General features: G+C 42.4%; 1 protein-coding gene across 2 annotated transcripts; it reads left to right on the top strand.

The window, feature by feature from the left end:
• Nucleotides 1–9,800: 9,800 nt before the first annotated feature.
• On the top strand, nt 9,801–20,158 carry PGAM5 (PGAM family member 5, mitochondrial serine/threonine protein phosphatase). 2 transcript variants are annotated; one of them, XM_061370881.1, is made up of 6 exons: nt 9,801–10,157; nt 14,167–14,345; nt 15,677–15,802; nt 16,298–16,386; nt 16,607–16,737; nt 18,445–20,158. In XM_061370881.1, the coding sequence occupies exons 1-6, from the start codon at nt 9,874–9,876 to the stop codon at nt 18,593–18,595; spliced, it is 960 nt and encodes a 319-aa protein (XP_061226865.1). In that variant the 5' UTR covers nt 9,801–9,873; the 3' UTR covers nt 18,596–20,158. The 2 variants fall into 2 exon arrangements, with proteins under 2 accessions (XP_061226865.1, XP_061226864.1); XM_061370880.1 differs by having other exon boundaries at nt 9,802–10,157; nt 16,604–16,737.
• Nucleotides 20,159–20,587: the final 429 nt, after the last annotated feature.

Consider the following 20,587-nt stretch of genomic DNA (forward strand, 5'->3'; position numbering starts at 1 on the left):
TGAGAGATGAGTTTTGCACCCTTTGATATGTTGTGGGCTGCTGAGAAATACAGGCTTTCTTGAGAGCAAGGACTAAGCTGCTGTGTTGCCATGAGAAAACTGTTATTAATTCCTGTCTTTTTTGTGTCCTAATGTACAGAAATATATACCTATTAATCTACAGTACCGTATTAATAGCAGATGAAGATTATCAGAGAAGGAATCATGTTGTCTGTTAGTGCACAGAATAATTCCTTTTCTAGTATGATCTTTTACTCCCTTTCTAATAAAGGAGCAGAATATAATTAGAAATAATTACTCACTGAGATTTTTAACACAGGAAAGCACATCCTGCTTTAAGGGATAGGAAGATGAGGTATGTGCATGTGGAAACAGAAGCTGCATGAGTTTAGCTGTAAAGGCAAAATAAATATATTTGTTTCCAGGAGCATTGAAACACAGAATAGCTACATTTTTCAAAACCTGTAAAACCTTCATAAGAAAATATACCACAGTCATTTAGTGTATTTCTCCCTCATTTTTTACTGAACTTATATCATTCTGTATGAGTATTTCCATTTATTTTTGAAAGTATTTTTTCCTTGCATTCTATCTACACAAATTCTAGAGATCTCTACACACAGATTCTCATCATATATCTAAAGCCCTGGATGCTGCAGAACTGCATTTCAGCACTGTGTCATGAATGATGGAGAGAGTCCTTTTTGGATACAAATGACTTGGGACATGCTACCCTTGTTCTTGGTTTATTTATATATATACACCCACAGAGATTGATCACCAGAAGGAATCTGAGCATCCTGCTGTTGGATGGAATCATTACACAATCCATGCACTCAGAAATGCTTTGCCTGGCTGAAGCAGAGACCTGTGAAGCATGTTCCTAGGTAGAGTGTGTCCATGCTCCCTCCTAGCTCAAACCCTGGGCAGTTTTAAGCAGTGAGCTCTTCTGTGGTCTTTCTTGTCGGCAATCAGAGTCTGTTACTTGCCACCCCAATGGGGATGAGGCACAGAGCTGGGAAGTGCTGATGTGATTTGTATCTGCAGATGTGTCACTGGCTTACTCTGTGACCTTGGGAACATCAGGTCACACTTGGCAGCTGTTATGCCAGCATGACACAGAAGTTGAAATCCTCTGGATTTAAATTGCTAAGTGACTTGCAGTCCTGTGGCCATTCCTTGGGGCCACATCTGTAATCTGTTGGCAATAGGCATTGCTTGCTAGAGGCTCTGTGATGACCATATGAACACTATGCTTTGTGACAAAGGTGTATGATTTCAGAGGGCAGCCTAGCTCATGTCAAAGAGTAAACAGAGGTAATGAAAAATGGAAAAGAAGTATCTTTGGCTGACATGAAAAGCAATAGGCAGTGACAAAAGAGAGCAAAGGGCACTTGGGTTTATTGCTGGCAAGAAAAATTTCCACTGGTTTCTGTCAGCATGAAGGATGGATTGCCTGGGTCAGGGTGCGCAGTGGTAAATACACAGAAGGTCTCTTCATCCTCCTCCAGATGGATTTACATCGTTATTCTGCAGAAGGATGTGATGTTATAATGTAGGCAGGGCCTTGACAAGGGCAGGAGAATAAGGCAGAGTAATAACATAAATCTTTAGAGCCTTATTCCCAGTTTGGCTGGGAATTGATATCAGGCTGGCAGGGGTAGGTTCAAATGGATTTCTGTCCTCACAGGATAGTCATCAGTTTTTGGCAATTCCACATTCCTGTGCACTTACCTTGGAGGGAGACTTTTAAGTATAAAATGTATTTTTCTATTTTAAGCAGCAACCAGTCTTTCAATGCCATGTGTCTGTCCAATGCATTGTAGAAAAGCCAAAGTGAAGCATTGTAAAAGTAATTCCCCTTCCCAGATTGTTGAAGTTGGCAAGAAGAAAACACTTCTAATTTTCTTCCAGGACAGTTTACAGTTCAAAGTTATGTTTTATTTGACATATTAAATTCATTACAAAACATAAATTCAATCTGGAGCGACAGTAAATTGCTTATTACTCTTCATTTTGCAGATATAAAATGTTACGGAAGATTTGAAACACTGATTCAAAAAGCTTGGATGGAATGTATACTGTGTATTTCAGCTATTGCTACAGCATTGGCTGCTGAATGTGGATTTTGCTAATATTTTAAAATTAAATGGCATAAATTCCTACTAATAGCAACAATTACTTTAGCTAATGAACCTGCACTTCGTTTCAGCTGATTAATTTTCATACATTCCTTTTTTCTGAAGCAAAGACACTGGTAAATCACACCAGATTATGACGATGAAGTGCTAGTGGCAAATCAGTCAGGATAGAAAAAACAGTTCTCTTCAAACAGTTTCTGTCTGGAGCATCTCCCATCAAGAACTCTCTCTTGAACCCAGTTAGTTTAAAAATGATAAATGGCATAATTAATGCCATGAAGGAAGTAAACAAGGAATGAGTAAAAGCACAAGGCAGAACTTTTTCAATAAAGCAGATTAAATTGCCAAATTTGATGTGAAACCCCTATCACTGGACCAAGAGAAAAGCGTCAAAGGCATCCTTTAGCATGGCATTGAATCTGCTGCTGTTATTAGCAATCCCCTGCACAGGTATGTGAAAACAGTGCCCTCTTGAATCAGGGTTGACATTAGTTGATTTTTGTAGCCTACTAGTTCCTTGAATGCTCCATGCCTGCCTAATTCTACACTCAAGAGTAAATTCATCACTTCAGTCCTACAGCTGGTGACTTTGATGCCATTTTGCCTACTCAATACATATAGCAGTTTCCAAGCTGCTATACACACACGCACATACATATATATATATACATACACATATATTTACATATATATGTTCATGTGCAGATACTTCTAAAAGCAACTACAGCCTTTCAATTGTGTGCGCTGTCATTCGTCAGCAGCAGTGGTTTTAGGCAGGGACATAATTTTGAATCTTCTGCTGAGGATGCCTGCCAGCACATTGCTGGACAGACAAGATGAAGTAAGTTATTCATAAATGGTGATAATCAGGTCCTGTTCTTATTAGTGTGAGACAGAAAGATGACATGTCATAATGAGAATGTAATATGCGAAGAGGCTCTCCATGCTTTTCTACTTGTTGATCAGAAGAAATAATAACAATTTTGAGGTGAAATAACATCCTTCTGTGCTACTTCCAGCCAGGAGATTCAGACTGTGACAGTGTGTGTGTTGGGGGGTTCTTAGGACAGGTCTCAGTTATACTAATGGAAGTTTGGAATACTTCCACAGGATCCAGGTGCTGATTGTTGTAACTGAGATTAGACTGTTTCCTCAGTCCTGACTTTGCATTTTGTGTTCAGGCAAAAATAAACCCTGAACAGACACAGGAGCTGTACTAACTCCTTTTATTTGGAAGCAATGTCTTTTGACCATGCTGTCAGGAGACAGCACTGCTCAGTCTGATGCTCTGCTCATCCTGTCTGTCAGCAGAGGCAAGGCTATTTCTGTGTCTCATCAGTCAGGTAGATGTATATTATAACCCTTTCTTCTTGAGAAATACTGTCATTGGGACAAATTAATCTTTCCACTGGTATTGTCCCTAGAGGTATAAACCCAGAGAACATAGTGTGAAATTCATCCACACAGGGTCTGAAAGGAGCCTGCGCTCACACAATCTCTGTAGAGCACTCAGGACAGTGCTCTCAGGACATTTCTTCCTGAAGTGTTTGTCACAGAGTGAGTCAAGAGAATAGCAATTCATTTTAAAGAATTCTTAGCTTCTGGGTTTATACCAAGTGCATACATAGTGTAACTAATGTGTAGTGAGACCCTTATTTAAGCACACATCTTAAACAATTGAATATTCCATTAAATTCTCTTATTTCTCAAACTATTTGGAATGATTTCACAATGCTTGGAATTTTTAAGGCCCCGAGCTCCTTAAGTCTCGAGTACACATTTGCTTATGGGAGTTTCTGTATTTTCCACTAGAGGTGGGGGAAAAAAATGTCTTCAGCATCGCAGAGAAAAGCTTAAAATGCAAAAATGCTACCCCTCCAAAGCCCCCAAACCAGACAAAAATAAGCATCAAGCTCAGTATTTCTCTTGAAAAGTGTGGGGTTTTTAAATATGGGCACAGTACAGGCATGGTCCACTGACTTCAGAAACATCATTCCTGTATTTAAAGGTAGGTGCAGTCTAAGCAAGTGTTTTCCTTGTTCTGGACCTTGGTCTCTCTAAACGGGGGTGGTGTTTGGAAAGCTCGTCTAGCTAAATCTGAGCTGCAGCTGGTATTTCTGCAGAGAATGTCACATACGTGGCTGAGTATCTTGCAGGTTCTCCAGACCTGTAGTTAGCATCACTTCCCCAAATCCTCTTTCATTCCGGGTTTTGTCTACACAGCCTCAATGTGGTTTGTGTGTGAAAACACTGCATTTAAATGCTTGTTTCCAAAAGGGGAGCAGTGGGGCTTTGACAGCCTGCGTCAAGCTAATCCCTGAGTGATTTTTCTGAAGTAGAGGAGGAAGTATGTGAAACAGCTCCTGAGAAAGAGATAGGAAAGGATATTTTGGGGAGCTAGAATTTTGCTTTAAACAGATTGTTAAAACTAGAAATCTCCCAAACTGTGTAACTATGTACGTCACAGTACCTCGAATGATTTTGCAAGCAGAGTGCTCTCTTTCCTGGTAAGTGAATTTTGCATCTCAGGTCTTTAAATGCTTTGCCAGTGCACCTAACAGCAGAGTTGGGTGTAGGGCATAGACTGCTGTGCCTAAATATTAAGCTCTTAGTAGTGTCTATGACTATAAAATGCAACAGAATGCAACGCTGTCAAGTCCATAACTACTACAAATATATGTTCCTTTCTAAAACAGAAAAAAAAACCCAGAAAAAAAAATGGAGAAAAACGAGATAAGCTGAACTTTGCAAAAGCAGCAAACGCTGCTGCAAAAGCAAATTCTCACTTGCTAATCAGGATTAGGAAAAATGCCTGTTTCATTGTTGTGAGCTATCTGCCCCACCTGGGCTTCCTTAGCTAAAGAGACATTTACTGTTATCTAAAACAAAAACGTAGGGGGTGTGGTACAGTCCTTGAGGCAGTAATATCAAATCCCCCTTTGTTTCCTGGATAGTGATTACAGCAAAATACTTTGCTTATGTTTCCATTTCTTAGACCATCTGTTTCAAATTAAACCCTTCTGGCATGATACATCATTATTTATTAGAGCATTACATTAGATAATGTAGTGTTAGTATTGCTGTTATAAACCCTTAGTTTCATGAGTATGACTTCAGGGGCAGAATCGCATGTGTTTACTTAATGAAAGGGCTAGAGTCTGTGTTAATAAAACCAGTTTGGCAGTTCAGAAACTGCTTTTTATTTTAGGTCTTTCGTTTCACAAACATGGGGGTCTCTGGGTCTTGGGTTTGTAACTCTGAATGTTTGTGTTTGGTAGAGGGAAACCTGTTTTTAAATGACTGAAAGGTAAGATACTGAGAAGGACTTCTTGCTAATTCGACACCTAAGGCTGAAAACACAACCCCCTGTCGATGATGGGGTGATGTCCATTTTCATGTATCTGCAATACCCTGTAGCATCCAAAGCATGCACCCATGTGATTGTGTGCTCTGTAGCAACTCTCTTGCTTTCTGTCAGAGGCAAGGCTTCAAAACACCCATAAGCAGAAGACAAATGTCTATCCTAGAGCTATCCTGACACTGCAGGCTCCACCATTTTGGGACAGTTTTAAGAAGTAGAGTACCTTGCAAGGAGGTTGTTTTTAAATTCTCAGTGTTAACAAGACTTTAGTCACAGTGTAATACAGAGATTTACTCCTTACTAAACAAGTAAGGAAGGAGTTTCAGTCACAGGAAAGAAGCTGCTTATAGCTGTATTTGAGACATTTCAGTTTACCAGTGATACCCAGTGTAACTAAAGAAATTCTTTCAGTCTACTTGAGTTAGAAAGATGGTGACTGTGAGTGTAAAAGTGAGAAACTGATTCCTCTTTTGTGATGTAAGACCCTATCTAGAGATAAGGTGAACCCTAGTTTTAAAATATGCTTATGGAGTGTTTGGGGAAGAGGACAAGTCTTTCATCCTGAAAGAGCTTCTCCCTCATTTTTTTTTTCTTGTCCAAAAAGATCTTAAGGATCCTCTAGTGGGTGATTCATAAAATCTAGATTAAATTCAAGATCTGAATCATTGCTAGCATATATATGTATGCAGACTTTCTTTCATGCCAAAATCTCCCTAAATTTTGTGCTGTATTTAACCAACGCAGTACATGCATTGTTGTGCTTACCCTTCACTAATGCAATCAGATCTGGTCAGGAAGCCAGTATTTGCACCAAATCTTTTATTTTTTTACTGGTCAAGTCATAAAAAGCAAAGTTGCCTAAAGGCAGTATTCTCTTTTGCTCTATAAAAATATGTATTAAGTGAGCTTAAGTAGCATCATTCTATAACCCAAAAGTTTAAACTAGTGTATGATTTAAATTTCGCTGGGTCTGAAGCAGGCCAGGATGACATCAATATTTCCTTCAAGAAGGCCAGCACTAAGTCCATAGTACATGTCTGAATGCATCTGGATCAAATGACATAATGTTTCCCTTTTCCCTCTCTCTGTCTCTTTTGAGAACAAATTTATGGATTCTTTTTAAATACATTGGGAAGGTGATACATGGTGAGTAAATGTGCTCAGGGTCATGGAAAAGGCTTTTCAAAGCCATGTTTTCCTCATTTGAAATGTCCTTTTATTGCTCTAATTGTTTTGTTTAAAAATAATGCCTGAAAGTTCATAAATTTTGCTTGCCGACTGCAGGCTAGAGACCAGCCCTTTAGCTAATGGTGAAACATCCAAACACTGACTCATCGCTGTAGTGATCCAGGTCCCATACAGAAAACAGAAGTTCTTCATATTCCTAGTGTAGTGAAGTTAACCCCAAGTGCTGCCATTGCTCCTGCTGTTGCCAGAAGGTTTTTCTGCCTGCCAGGGGAAAGAAACGCTGTTTGTGAGGCCACATCTGCACTGACTTTTATGCCAACCATGCTGGCTTTCTGACTTCTCTTCTGCTGTGTTGCAGTTACAAGGTAGTTAAGAGGCCACCCTAACCTTGGGCACCTTGCCTGAAGGTATCTCTGCATCTAGCCACAGAAATGGGATGACTCCTGGGAATCACCCCTGAGTATTGGACTTATGGCATCAGTAGAACAGGTATTTACTGTTTTAGCTAACAGAATAATTCCATTAAGTATCATCAGTAGGTTATTATCCTCTTAGATACATTTTCTGCTCACCGATGAAATACAACACAATAAAACTGGATTACAATAGCAGCAATATAAATACATATAAAAAACGAGGAGCAAGAAGTTAAGTAGTTATTAATGTCATGCAGGACTGTATATTCAGGCTAATGGTAACTTTCAAAGAAGTATTTTTAGAGCGTTCTTTTAACCGAATCGAATTGCAAGTTTTGCAAAATGGTAAACTAAATCTCATTAGAGTATTTTTGGACTAAGTAAAATCTAAGATAACCTCAAAAGACTTTTGCATAGATTTTATAAGCGCAACAGTACATAAACCAAGCAAAAATAAACTGCAGAATGTGAGCATATACACAGGAGATTTCTGATGGTGAAGTGTTATCACAGGAGAATGACATCCAAGCTGCAGCACAGAGGCAAACAATCAATATTACCCATTTTCATAGCAAAATGAGATGATTGCCCAGATGTTCAGCAATGCATTTTTGCTGAAGAAACATTTTTGTTTATTGCTTAACAACAGTCTCAGACTTTTCTGGAGGTGAGCTGAGTTCAGCCCTGGTGTAAGTTGTCGCCCACTGAGGTACTGAAGCCTAGTGCACTGTCATGCACTTGCCTGTATCTCTACTGGGATTTTGACCTAAAATGTCAGGTTATTTGTGCAATTGATGCACTTTTAATAGCACTGAAATGTCGAAGTGAACCATATGATTTTAGAATGCAATTCAAGCAACTGAGGGATATATCAGGAACTGTAGTATTTGTCCCATTCATATTCAGCCTGTCCCCAAGTGAGCAATGGCATCTGCTGCAGTTTTTTCCTTCTTTTGAGTTGTTGGAGGTCAAATACAGTAACTATGATTCAGTTTAGAGGGTGGGCTGGAGGAGAAGAGGTAGGATTCAAGTGGGGCAGTGAGTGGAGAATGAATGTTACAAGGGATAAAATACAAAAGACATCATAGGGGGAAAATACAAGTCATTTGCAGGAAGCTTGGAGACTGAGAACGGGGGGGGAAAGAACTGTGCTATTTCTGAGGAACTGGATGTGAAGCTTTGAAAAGAAACTTTTTCCTTCAGGGCTCTGGATAAGAAAGAATATACACAGTATAAATACACATGCCTGCCTCTAGGGTAAGTACTAACACTTCCAAAATAACCTAAAGAAAAAAAAATATTAAAATTTTAAAGACATATAAAAATAAGCAGAAAATTGAGTACCTTAAATACTGAGAACGAGAAAGGCAGGAAGGATAATGGAGAGGAAAAAACACCTAGTTTGGTGTTAATCGTGGTTTGATTCACTTGTCTGACCCCTGGGGGCCACTGTTGATCTGTAAATTGTCCAGGAGCCAAAGGACCTGTACTGGAGTCAGATCTTTTTCTCTCTGGTCTGTACCATGTGTGTGAGACAGAGACACAAAGTGGTGGACAGGGGAAAGACACTCGGCTGGGAAAGCTGGAAAGCTGATTTTAACTTCTGTAACAGGAAGACCATTTTCGTTTGGGCAGGCACAGTGCCTTTGTAGTTCTGCTGTATGAACCGCAGGATGAAGGAGCCCCTTAGCTTGATGACTAAGCAGAACAGAGCTGTGTGTGCTCGGTGAGGGAACAGACTCCACGTGCAGTTGTTCTGGAGTCACTCATACTGATTGAAGTCTGACTCTTGGAAACTGGCTACCCAGCTGGCATATTAATGGAATATCACAAGTAACACCATTTGTAGTGTGGGGAATGGGGTATGGAAAGCCTGAACAGGTGGATGGGAATGGTAGGAATGCATAATTAAATATGCGAAGGCTGAATGATGGCATCTGCTAAAGCTGCCAGCATCCTGAGACCCACATTCAGTGGCATTTCTGTCACCAATGGCAAAGTGCTGAACTTAACAGGTAGAAATCACTGCTGAATTTTGGATGTCAGCTCAGAAAAAAAAAGGGATCTCTTTTCTGCTTCTCCTTGCCCAAGGCCTCTGTGGTGAGGTTGCAGACAGATCATTAAGGTTCCAGCTTTAGGACATAGGTTCTTCTGCACAAGGCAATGCTGGTGGAGTTGAACTTGCTTCTGGATGTAGACTCCTGGTGAAGCGTTCAGGCCACAGAGGGCACAAGGCTGCTCTGAGGTGGGGACAGGAGTGCCCAGCCATGATGTGAGCCTGCTCAGCCCCATGAGCTCAGCTGACTGGTGACCACCTGCATTCCCCAAAACCCAGGGAATGGTGTCCAGCACCAGGATCCCAGCGCTGACTGTAAGCGACTGAGTCCTGTGTAGGTCAGTGCTGGACTAGTAACTGAAGATGACCCACACTTTGCCCATACAAGCTATAGCCTCCCGTTCAGGTGAGGGAGTGCTCACACCTGAGTGAGGTGGGTGAAGCCAGGCAGGGCCGGAGGTGATCTCCCTGCCCAGCAGAACCCGTCGCCTCCCGGCCAGGTCCCGCTGAGTAAGGCTGTACCAGGGCTGCCACAGCACAGGTCCAACCCCGAAGCCCCCACCATGAGGCCGACCCACGTCTCAGGCCCCACCCGAGCACCTCAGGCTTCGCGGAGGAATCTTGCCCCACGCCGCGCTCCGTCCGGGGCGGGGCGCGCTGTGCTGCGCTCTGCGCGGTGGCTGAGGGGGCACGCGGCCCGCTGCCCGCACCATGTCGTTCCGCCGTGCCTTGGCGCTGGCTGCCTGCGGGCTGGCTGGCGGCTCCGTCCTCTTCTCTGCCGTGGTCGTGGGCAAGCAGCCAGGCCGCGGCAGCGATACCGACCTGCGGCAGGGGAGCTCCTCCGCCACCATTCCTCCCGCCTCCGCCGCTCCTCCCGCTGCCGCGGCGCCGCCGGGATTGCTGCTGCTGCCGCCCTCCGCCTCCTGCCCGCCGGCCCCCGGCTGGATCGAGAGACCAGCCGCTAACAGCGGCTACTGGGACAGCAACTGGGACAGGTAGGAGCGGCGGGGCTGCGATGATGGGGCGGGCTTCTCTCCGCAGACTGGCTGGAGACCACGCTGCCGGGCGGCGGCTTTGTGGAGGGACCCCTGCCGCGGGGGAGACGGCGGGAGCTGCCCTTAAATCCGCCCGTCGGAGCCGTGTTGGAGGAGCGGGTGCCTGCGGGGTCGGGGCAGGCGCTCCTCTGACGGGACGGGGGGGAAGGGGAGGCCCTGGGATCCCCCTCGGGAGCTGCCTCAGCGCGCCCGAGGAGCCCCTGGGCCGGCCTCGCTGACCCGGTCCCCCCCCGCGGCCCAGACCCCAGAGCCGAGTCAGGGGTGCGCGGGACTCGTTTCCAGGTGGAAGCTGAGGTGATGAGCGGTTCAATGTAGTCGAAGTTCTTGAATATTCACAGTTCTGGAGCACCTGGGCGCTCTGGAGGGGGCTGCCTTCGCTGTGTTCGGTTTTACACTGGTCAGAGATTTTCCTCTCCGTAAAGGTGTCCACATCCCTTTATTCTCATGCTTTCATCCAGCAAGATCAGAAAGCCTTAGGGCTGTGATCAGTGTGAGCACGGTGTAGATGCGCCTGTTTGGTTTTTCTTAACAGTGTTAATCGTACCTCAGTATTGCTTTGTGTTCGCACTAAGGTATTTCTGTTTAATAACAGCACCCTTGCAGATGAAAATGGCTTGCACGTTAGGCATGTCTTAGGCCTACTACTGCTGCTGGCTATCAGACGGCAAGTTTGTGATATTAAATCCTTGTAATGTTGCTTTGAACCTGACTTAGTTGTGTTCTTCATCAGAAATTCAGGCATCCAAGGGTTCACTGTGTTTTGGGTTTTTTTTCCCCTGATTCTTTAATTAGAGTGTGCAAATATCTGTATTGAGCTTTGGCTCATTTAGCTTCCGTCTGGTAGAATTATCTCCCCAGGGAGACTTATGTCAGGCTCCAGTTTAATCATAGTAAATCCAGACTTAAGCACTAACAGATTTTTATTGTATAATCCATCCTGTTTTGATTTTTTTTTGAGATGCTGCAAAATCAAATGCTCATATAAATAGGGCTGTGTGCACCCTGATTATAAAACTAAAACTTTGAATAAATAAGGCTTTACCTGGTTACACAGTTATGTTGAGGGAGGGACTAAAGCTATTTGTTTAACTGCAGATCCCAGCTTTTCTGGTTCTGATCAATGGTTTATTTTCTTTAAGGACTCTAAAGTACTTCCAGAGTCTGAAACTAAAACTGATCTGTGACATTTACACAATATGCTTCCACTGTGTGCACACTATGATGAATGGTGTTATAATACAGTATCTGTAACTGCTATTAAGAGTTATCAAGCTATAATTGTTCAGGCGGTTGTGACAACAACATCAGTTATAACACCATCTACACTTCCTGAGTTGGTTAAGTTTTAGTTTTCTACTTGGTGCCTACCACGCGGTGTGGTATGGGTTTGACTGTGGTTGGAAGTGTAGTTTTGATTTTTGAATGATACCTGCAGAAAAACATATAAAGTTGTTAAATGGCTTTTAAGTACAAAGAGCATCTGACAACTTCTTCTCGGGAGCAGAAAATAGCTAACAAGAGCCAAGTCATGAGCGAAAAAACAGGTATTATAATATTCTTAACTGATGGCTTTTAAAGTTTGAAGCAAAAGAACACGAGGATCTTGTTTTCAAGCAGGCTGACTGATACATTTCAGTGACATGCAGGGCTTTCTGGTGCAATGGGTGGAATGGTCACTGGCGTGGATTAAGTGGTACTTCTGTTTTAGTTAGGTGTAAAGATGGTCCCTGACATTGCCTTTGCTTTTTAGCAAAGTTCTGTCCACTTGCAATCTTGGGCAATGTCTTTTAGAAGCGAATGCAGAAAACTGTATTTGTCAGCTTCTGAGGTTTAATGGCCTAAAAGAACCTACTTAAATCAAGTCTTGGCAGTATTATAAGTTGTCCTGCTCATAAACTTTCTAAAACTAGCTTATGCTAAAAATATTGCTAAGCTTGTCTATCTTCTCATGACTGAGTATCTGTTGCTTTTTAAAGTGCATTTTACCATCAAGTAACTTTAGAGGTACTGGGGGGGGAGAGGGCAGGACTTTCAGGCATTTCTTTGTGTGAGTTCCTGCCAAAGGATGAGTTAATCCCTGTGTTGATTTTTTTCAGACATTTTTCCTTTTTCCTAATGTATCTTTCCAGCAATACAATTTCTACTGAATGAAAAGAAATAGAAATAGCAATGGAAGTTCTTGTTATTGGACTATTATTTCTTTTTTAATGCCTTGAACTTTGTTAACAATCTTAAGGAATGTGTTGAACTTCATTGTTTAATAGCAACCATGTCTTTACTAGAGCAAAATGGATGCAAGGCTTTTTAAAGCTGGTCTTGCTGTGAACTGTAGAAATAGGTATGTGTAGCAGCAGTTTTCTGTGAGCAAATTTCGTTGTCTCAAGCTTAATAAAAATTATATTCTCTAATAAAAAAAAACCCTATAGAAAATCCCCCACCCAAGTTTAATTACAATAATGGAGGAAGTGAGGTCCGGTGTGGACTAAATAAATATAGCTGTTCTTTAGATAGGAGATCAAGGGAAAGGGTTTATGCTCTGAGGTGGAGAGAGAGAGCAAGCCTGGAGAAGAGAAGGCTGTGTGGAGACCTTATAGCAGCCTTCCAGTATCTGAAGGGGGCCTATAGGGATGCTGGGGATGGACTCTTCATTAGGGACTGTAGTGATAGGACAAGGGGTAATGGGTTAAAAGTTAAACAGGGGAAGTTTAGATTGGATGTAAGGAGGAAATTCTTTCCTGTTAGGGTGGTGAGGCACTGGAATGGGTTGCCCAAGGAGGTTGTGAATGCTCCATCCCTGGCAGTGTTCAAGGCCAGGTTGGATGAGGCCTTGGGTGATACGGTTTAGAGGATGTCCCTGCCCATGGCAGGGGGGTTGGAACTTGATGATCTTAAGGTCCTTTCCAACCCTAACTGTTCTATGATTCTATGCTAGTGTGATAGAGGATCAGTGCAGAGAGGGGACCAGAAGACTAATCTGTGAAGGATATGGGCAGGGTTTATGATGATGGTGCAGTGTTGGTGTCAGCAGTGAGAGATCTGCAGCACTAATCTGTGATACCTGGGGAGAGAGGAGAAGATCCTCTCTGCCTGGTAACCTCTTCAGGAGCTGGGTTAACTATCTGGGTGGTGTGCAGGGGGGAAGGTTATGGTATGCAGAAAGAAGTATTAATGTGCAGTGTGTCAAAATGGAAGAAAGACTAATGTGGCATGAGGGGAGAGAGATGAAAAAGGTGAAAGGATAAATAAACACTCCCAGATGAAAAATAGAGTCCTGTTACTGGAGAAACATGATGTAACCTACGTTAAGGTGCAAAATAATTCTCAGTGTGCACTACAGAAAGTTGGAATCTTTATAGGGAGGTTTAGTCATTTGATGTAAGTGGGATTGATAAAGGACCTTTTAGATACAGAACAGTTTCTTTCTTTTATGGAAAACACATCTTGGGTATTATTCATGGTTAGTTTTTCTTGTCAAAAAACCTGCTGTTATACCTGTGGCTGCAAATCAGTGAAAATCCCAAGAACAACTTTCCAATCAACAAGAATTCAAATGCAAACTCTGCTAGTGTTTATCGTCTTCTTGTCTGGATAGACTGTAGCTTTACTGTTTTAGTGTACACCATCTGTTTGCTTTTCTGTTGCCTTCTTCCCCCCTTTTTTTCTTTAATTTCTTTCAATTAAAGAATTAATTGAGAGGTGGCTGTCACAAAACAGCAAGTTTCTGTGTCAGTTACACCTTTTAGCCTAGGACACAACTTTGTTTTAATGCAGGCTTTTGTTCATAGCTCTTGCTCAATGGTTTGAATCTGTTTTGAGATACAGATGGCTAAATAGTCAATTTTAGTACTTCAGCTATATCTAGAAATAAGGCAACACTACCCATCTGTAAGATTCCTATACCTTTTAGTATCCCCTATCTAAAAATGGTGTTTTAAATGTGTTTGTTTAGACGTGAACCACTGGCTCTTATCAACCTCAAAAAGAAAAATGAAGAAACTGGGGAGGAAGAACTTTCATCACGCTTAAATCACTTCAAAGCAAAAGCCACCAGGCATATATTCCTTATCCGTCATTCTCAGTATAATTTGGATGGCCGGGCTGATAAAGACAGAACTCTGACCCCACTTGGTATGTATAACTAAGAAGCTCATCGTGCTTTGAATTTAATGAATATTGTTTTTCATGTGGTGCCATCCTGATGAGTACAGGTCAGTAACTCAGCTCTGTTCTGGGTCTCGCTGCCAAATCTTAATCCACTTTCTGGATCCTTTGTGACAGAAGGATGTCATGAATAAATTTGTCTTTTTCATTTTTGATCCATTAAATCAAAGCATAAAACCTACTTTGCAGAGCTCTAAACACACACAGTTGTAAAGGAAATTTCAAATTATCTTGAGATTGTTTGAGCAGATTTTCATACCAGCTGGCATAATTCCTGAGGGCCAAGGCGTTTAAACTTTGCTCCGTTGCTGACTGGGATAGATTTCTCTTAAAGGGTGGCTTGTGTTTCTGTTAGTTAATTTGCTGATTTTTAATTAATTAAAAAAAAAAATTACCCCTTACTTTCAGTTGGAGTTTATGATTAAATAACTCTCACTTTTGCTCCTAAGCACATTTATGGGAATTCTGCTAATCAGCAATAAGAAATGAGGATAACCTCTGACTGTCTGAATTAATTGATCTGTGACAGTGGACACTTTCTTGACCACGTATATGCCAGCAGTGTTTTGAGGGGGGAAGAACTATTATCGTGCAGTGCTGCTTGAGGTTGTGGAAGTCTGGGGTCAAATGTTCAGTATAAACACTTTTTTTTCCCTGCAAGTCTTTATCACCAGTGTGTGAACAGGAGTGAAATTCTAATTTCAGGACTAAGGTGCTATCTTAAACCAGTAACAAGGTAATATCTTAGTCCTGTCTACCCTGTGCCTTGGGTAAATTGCTTCAACTGTTGTCTTTCCACCTACCAATGTGGAAGATGGAATAAAGCCTTCCTTGATTATGCAAGTGCTGTTCTTGAGTGCTGGGAACTGGTGTTGCCTTTATGAAAAATGCCCTGTCAGGTCTGAGCATGTCTGCTTGTCAGTCTCATCTTCTGTGCTCCCTGAACATAGCAGATGGCTTGGGTCAGCACTACCTTTTATTGGAAGTGTCTCCCTTGGGATGGAGCTGACAGGGATTGAATACTTTAGTGAAAGTCTCTGAGCAATTTTGTTTGTGTTATTAAAAAAAACCCAAAGCAACTGATTTTTCCTACTGATGAAATAGGACTTGAAATTGATCAGCTGATAGGCTTGATAGGAGTAAGTGGTGCCTCTGGTAAAAATGCTTTCCAGTTACTTTTTGAAAAGAAAAAACTTGACAGAAATTGAGGCCTTTGTCTACTGGACAAGTCTTTTGGTAGTTTGTGTCAGGCACTTAGTTGAGTGTCACCAATTTGTATAATGAATATAATTTTTAAGGTCGAGAGCAGGCCGAGCTTACTGGAAAAAGGCTGGCAAGCTTGGGAATAAAATTTGATCAGATTATCCACTCCTCCATGACTAGAGCAACTGAGACAACTGAAATTATAAGCAAGCATCTCCCAGGTAAGTGACTTCCCTTGATTTTTCATTGTCTCCTGATCCTTACAATTACCTCCAGTAGAATTCTGAGCTTGTTGAGATGTTTAGTCAACTTCCAGCCCTGTGTGAATGTCTGTGTTTATAAAGAAAGCAACAACCCTAATTCTGCTTGTCTCCAATTAGCAGTAAGCATTAATTGACACACAGCTTTAGATTAACATCCTTGCAAGTGCAGTTCTGCAAAATGCAGCAGACTGGGAAGACTCAGTTTGCTGTGCCAAGCTGGTTTGGCTGTTCTCAGTTGGAATAAACTTAAGTCTTGTTGATGACAAACCAGTTGTGTTGGAGAGAGTCACGCTCTTTAGCAGGAACCATGTAGACTAAGATGATTTTTAGGATGGAGAGGAAGACTTCCTCAAAGAAAGAATATGAGAAATGCATTGATTGTAGAGTTGTGGGCCTGTTTGCAGTGGCATGTGGAGTAACAACTGCTTTCTGAATATGCATTTAATATTTCAGGAGTCAAAAAAGTTAGTACTGATCTGCTGAGAGAGGGAGCACCTATAGAACCAGACCCTCCAGTCTCGCACTGGAAACCAGAAGCTGTGGTAACTTTTCACTTTTTCTTTTCTGTACTTGTTCTGTTTTGTTGGGGTTTTTTTTTAATATACTTTATATTGACAGTAGAGATTAGGTACAGAGTCTGATCTGATGCTTTTCATCACAGACCTTAGATAACCGCATGCTTTTCTCCTCCCCAGTACGTGTAGAGAACAGTTAAAATGAATAACTTAAAATCCTTAATTCTGACCTCTGTGCCATTAGCAGTATTATGAAGACGGAGCTCGAATTGAGGCAGCTTTTCGAAACTTCATCCATAGAGCTGATGTAAAGCAGGAAGAGGACAGCTACGAGATCTTTGTCTGCCACGCCAACGTGATCCGCTATATCGTGTGCAGGTACATGCTGTAGTGCGTGTTCCTCTGCTCTTTAAAAGCTCATGGTTCTACTGAATTAGTGGTGGTTTATGGCTCTGCAGAGCTAGGGGTATGTTTTTTTGATTTGGCTTGTTTGAAGAGGTTGGAGATCAGTGCCTGCATTGTGAGCAGCTGCTTCATTTGCAGATACAGGACAGGGTTAAAAATTAAAACACTTTCATTCTAATTCTGAAGTGAAATGACTGAATTGGTGAGACTCAAACCCTTTCTGCACACCCAAATAGTCTCTTTAATACCATATGGCTCTACTTCCCGTAAAACTAAGGACAATGCCTGTGTGGACTGTTGGAAAAGGCAGCAAGTAGAGCATGACTGTTTGCCTCTTCTTGAGGTGATGAGATTTAATCTTACATAACGAAAGATTCATTTAGTTTTGAGAATTATTTAATAACGGAAATTTTTGTATTATGTTAAAATTGCATTAGTGTGGTTTTGCAGTAACATCCAGTATTGCATTAGGGCGAGAGTGAGTCTTCCCGCTAACATCAAGGTTGTTCATGAAGGAGAAGACAGCCTGTCTCTGTATCCAGTCATCTGACTGTTCTATTCTTCTTCCCTATCAGCAAAGCACTGTCTGTTAGATAGTTTTTCTTGAGCAGGACAGGTGTGATTAAACTTTAATCTGATCAATACCTACAGCAATTTCAGTTAGCTCTATTTAGCTGAGTTGGTTAAATGCTAGCCTGTCTGCTCTGTGGACTGCTTTAGAGCTTTTCAAAATTGCTGTGCTTAAAATTATTGATCAGGTAAACAGAATATTCTTTCCTGTGCCAAAAAAAGATTGTCTTGCTGCTACCTAGGCGCTTTCAGAAGTACTTTATGTCTTTGCTATTTCTTCTCTCTTCTTTTTAACTTCTATTTTGTGCCTGTTATTTCAGGCTATCTGATAGCACAATACACTGTAGCTGTTACTTAAGTTCTTAGTTTTTCTACAAGACAGTCACAAGAGCCAAAACCAAATTATTTCTCAGTGTCTGAGGCAAACCATGTTTGAGACAACGCGTTTTTTTCCAGCTGGTTACTGCAATTGATCGAAGTCCTGAGGCTGTTCAGTTAGGAATTGTAGAATAGCTGGAGGCTAGCTGTGGTACTGTATTTGTACAAAAAGCACAAGGTAACTTTTCTTGCCACTTCTGGGGAGCAGTATAGATAATGGAAAGTAGTTCTGGTGAATTTCTTCCATGTGCACATGTGGGCAGTTTGAATCCTTATCTCACTACCTCTTGGCTGTTATGTACTATCTGTGTTGGTAAAATAGTGTGTGAGAGTGTGCTGTTTGCCTTTAGTCTGTGGAGGAGGCATTCCCCTACTCCATCCTGAACTGCACAGGATTCTGTGATCCTCCGCTGGCCAAGTGACCAGCTTGAACCAATCCCATCTATCTGCTTGTTATGAGGTGGCTCAGAGCGCTCCCAGCAACCTGACTGCATTATTGCTGCTGCCTTCTGTCCATTTGAATTAATCCTGTCTACAGTAATCACACCCATCTGCTGGACTCTGCTTGTGTGAGTGCGTTGCTGGCACTGGCCCAGTTCTCAGTGCTGCATTCTCTCAGCAATCACACAAGAAAAATACCTTGTCCAAGGCTGGCTGTGGCTGCTGTGAGGGCACGTTAATGTAACTGTTTATGAATGAGTAATATGTTGTTTTTTATTCGTTTTGTAACAGAGCATTGCAGTTCCCCCCAGAAGGCTGGCTGCGAATGTCTCTTAACAATGGCAGCATAACTCACTTGGTGATACGTCCGAATGGAAGAGTGGCACTTCGAACACTGGGTGACACAGGTTTCATGCCTCCAGATAAAATCACTCGCACCTGAATGTGCAGAACCTATGGCTCTCCAGGAGCAGCCTCTAGCCTCTTTGCACTAGTACATTCAGCTGCCATACCACTAGGTTTTGATCTGTTATGCTGGGGAGTGATGCTGTCTTAAAATGTCCTTTAGCCCTTTGCCTCCTTTATACATACTCGTATCTGCCTTCCAGTCCAGAAAAGAAGGTATTATCTGTAAGCCTGGAGCTCTCCAGTCCTCAGGTATTCCCCAGACCTCAAAGCTGAGCTGTGGAATACAGAGGTTGAATGTCTGCTCAGTAGTTCCAGGAGCACTGACTTCCCCACACCCCATTGTGACTTTCTATAACCAAAGCAGCTATCTCCTGTGGGTTTTTTTCTTGTGCAGGAAAGCAGTGGGTGTGGGAACTGGAAGATCAGCCTTGTATTACTGCAACTGAGGGTGAGCCAGCTTGTTTCAGCTCCTGCAGGAGAGGTGACAAACAGGGTATTCAGCTGTTCAAAGGGATAAGGCATCAGGTTTTATAAGTGTTTGAAGATGTATGTTTGTTGTGTCATTGCTCCCCTCTGCCCCCAACAAGCTCATGTAAAACTGTGCCTGGAGGTTGCAAGCATAAAGCAAAGAGGATAAAAACCTATTATTTGCCTCAGACCTGTGGTGCTAGAATTAACTGCTGCTTAAATTAAGTGTTCCTGCATCCTCAGGAAGTACTTTAGCTATTCTGAACAATGTCTTTCAATTTCATAAAGCCTTTAACTAAAACTTGGTCTGTACAAGGCTGTAGGGATGAGTCTGTAGCAGCGAGACGGAAGGAAAGCAGCAACCTTCTGAAAGTATTTCTGGTACTGGCACCTTTTTTTAGTGCTTTCACCCATTGATTGGCATTTTTTGATCCCTTGCTTTCAGGATAGAGACATCCCACCACTGAGGTAATGGTGATAGCTCAGGGCAGAGGTTCAGCAGTACTGGAGCAAGCTGCTGGTGCCAGAATAGTGACTAGCTGTGGGGTGGCTTTTCTAGGCCATGTATGTTGTGCGGACAGAATGCTCCAAGTGGCTCCTTTGTTGTAACCCTGCTGGGTTTGTTCTAGGGAATGTGCAGGTGGCTGAGAACTGGGTTTTGGTTTTGAGGGGGGTTCAGAAGGGTTTCAACTTGAGAATGTTCGTTGGGCACCTGAAACAGTGCAGTAACTTGTCTCACTTTGCAATACCCAGAATGTCAAGTTTCACCATATGCATAAGTCTGCCTTGGTGCTAGCGCACACGCTACAGGACAGCAAACCCAAGTAACTTGTTTGACAGGTTCTCTTGTCACCAAGGATGTCGAGACCCTACACTTGCTCCTGTCAGAGCTGTATGATGCATCATCCCAGCAAGACCTAGCAAGATGTGGTTTAATGGCTTGCTTGATCCAGTAGTACGAGTTCAAAGAAATGGGGGCTAGTAGGGAACAAAGCATGATAGTTGTGTAATGCAAACTGGGGGGGCAAGAGGAAACCATCATGACGTCTCTCTCATTGGTGCAATGAGAATAATTTATCAGTTTTTGTCTTAACTTTTTAAAAGTTTTGAATAAAATAACTGGTCTGTCTTTCTTGTCTCTTCAGTTGAAGCTGTGTGACTGTAAAGTGGGTAGAACGCACGGCTGGAGTGCTTCACAGGGACTCGTGTTCCTGCCAGGGGAGCAGCCTTTGCATCCCACATTGCTGGGGGAACAACATTAATTACCAGCTTTGTCCTTTTAACTCCAAATAGCCGAAATGTAGCTTAGCTCTGTCTCATTACTTCTCTGTTAGAGGTAATGATCATCGCCCCCAGAAGCACATATGCAAGCACTGCCATTTACAGAGGGGGCTGCATCGCTGGCATAGCCCTCTGGATGTTGGCACCTTGGGAGTGACAGGGCTGTGTCCCTTCCCACTGGGTGGAACAGGAGCAGTGACACGAGCAAGTAAGTGGAATACTCTATGCAGTTTTATTTGTGTGTGCACACAGCCCTTCCCACACCTGGCCTTCTACA

Source organism: Neopsephotus bourkii, unplaced genomic scaffold, assembly GCF_033783945.1.
Source record: "Neopsephotus bourkii isolate Nb327-2 ecotype Australia unplaced genomic scaffold, CSIRO-AGI_Nbou_v1 NB_1542, whole genome shotgun sequence".
Classification (NCBI taxonomy): Eukaryota; Metazoa; Chordata; class Aves; order Psittaciformes; family Psittacidae; genus Neopsephotus; species Neopsephotus bourkii.

Excerpts from the sequence above, each read along its gene's own strand:
- PGAM5 (XM_061370880.1), top strand. The coding sequence starts at position 9,874 with ATGTCGTTCCGCCGTGCCTTGGCGCTGGCTGCCTGCGGGCTGGCTGGC. Across the intron at positions 10,158-14,166 it reads TGGGACAGCAACTGGGACAG|ACGTGAACCACTGGCTCTTA; the intron begins GTAGGAGCGGCG and ends GTGTTTGTTTAG. Across the intron at positions 16,387-16,603 it reads ACTGGAAACCAGAAGCTGTG|CAGTATTATGAAGACGGAGC; the intron begins GTAACTTTTCAC and ends CTGTGCCATTAG.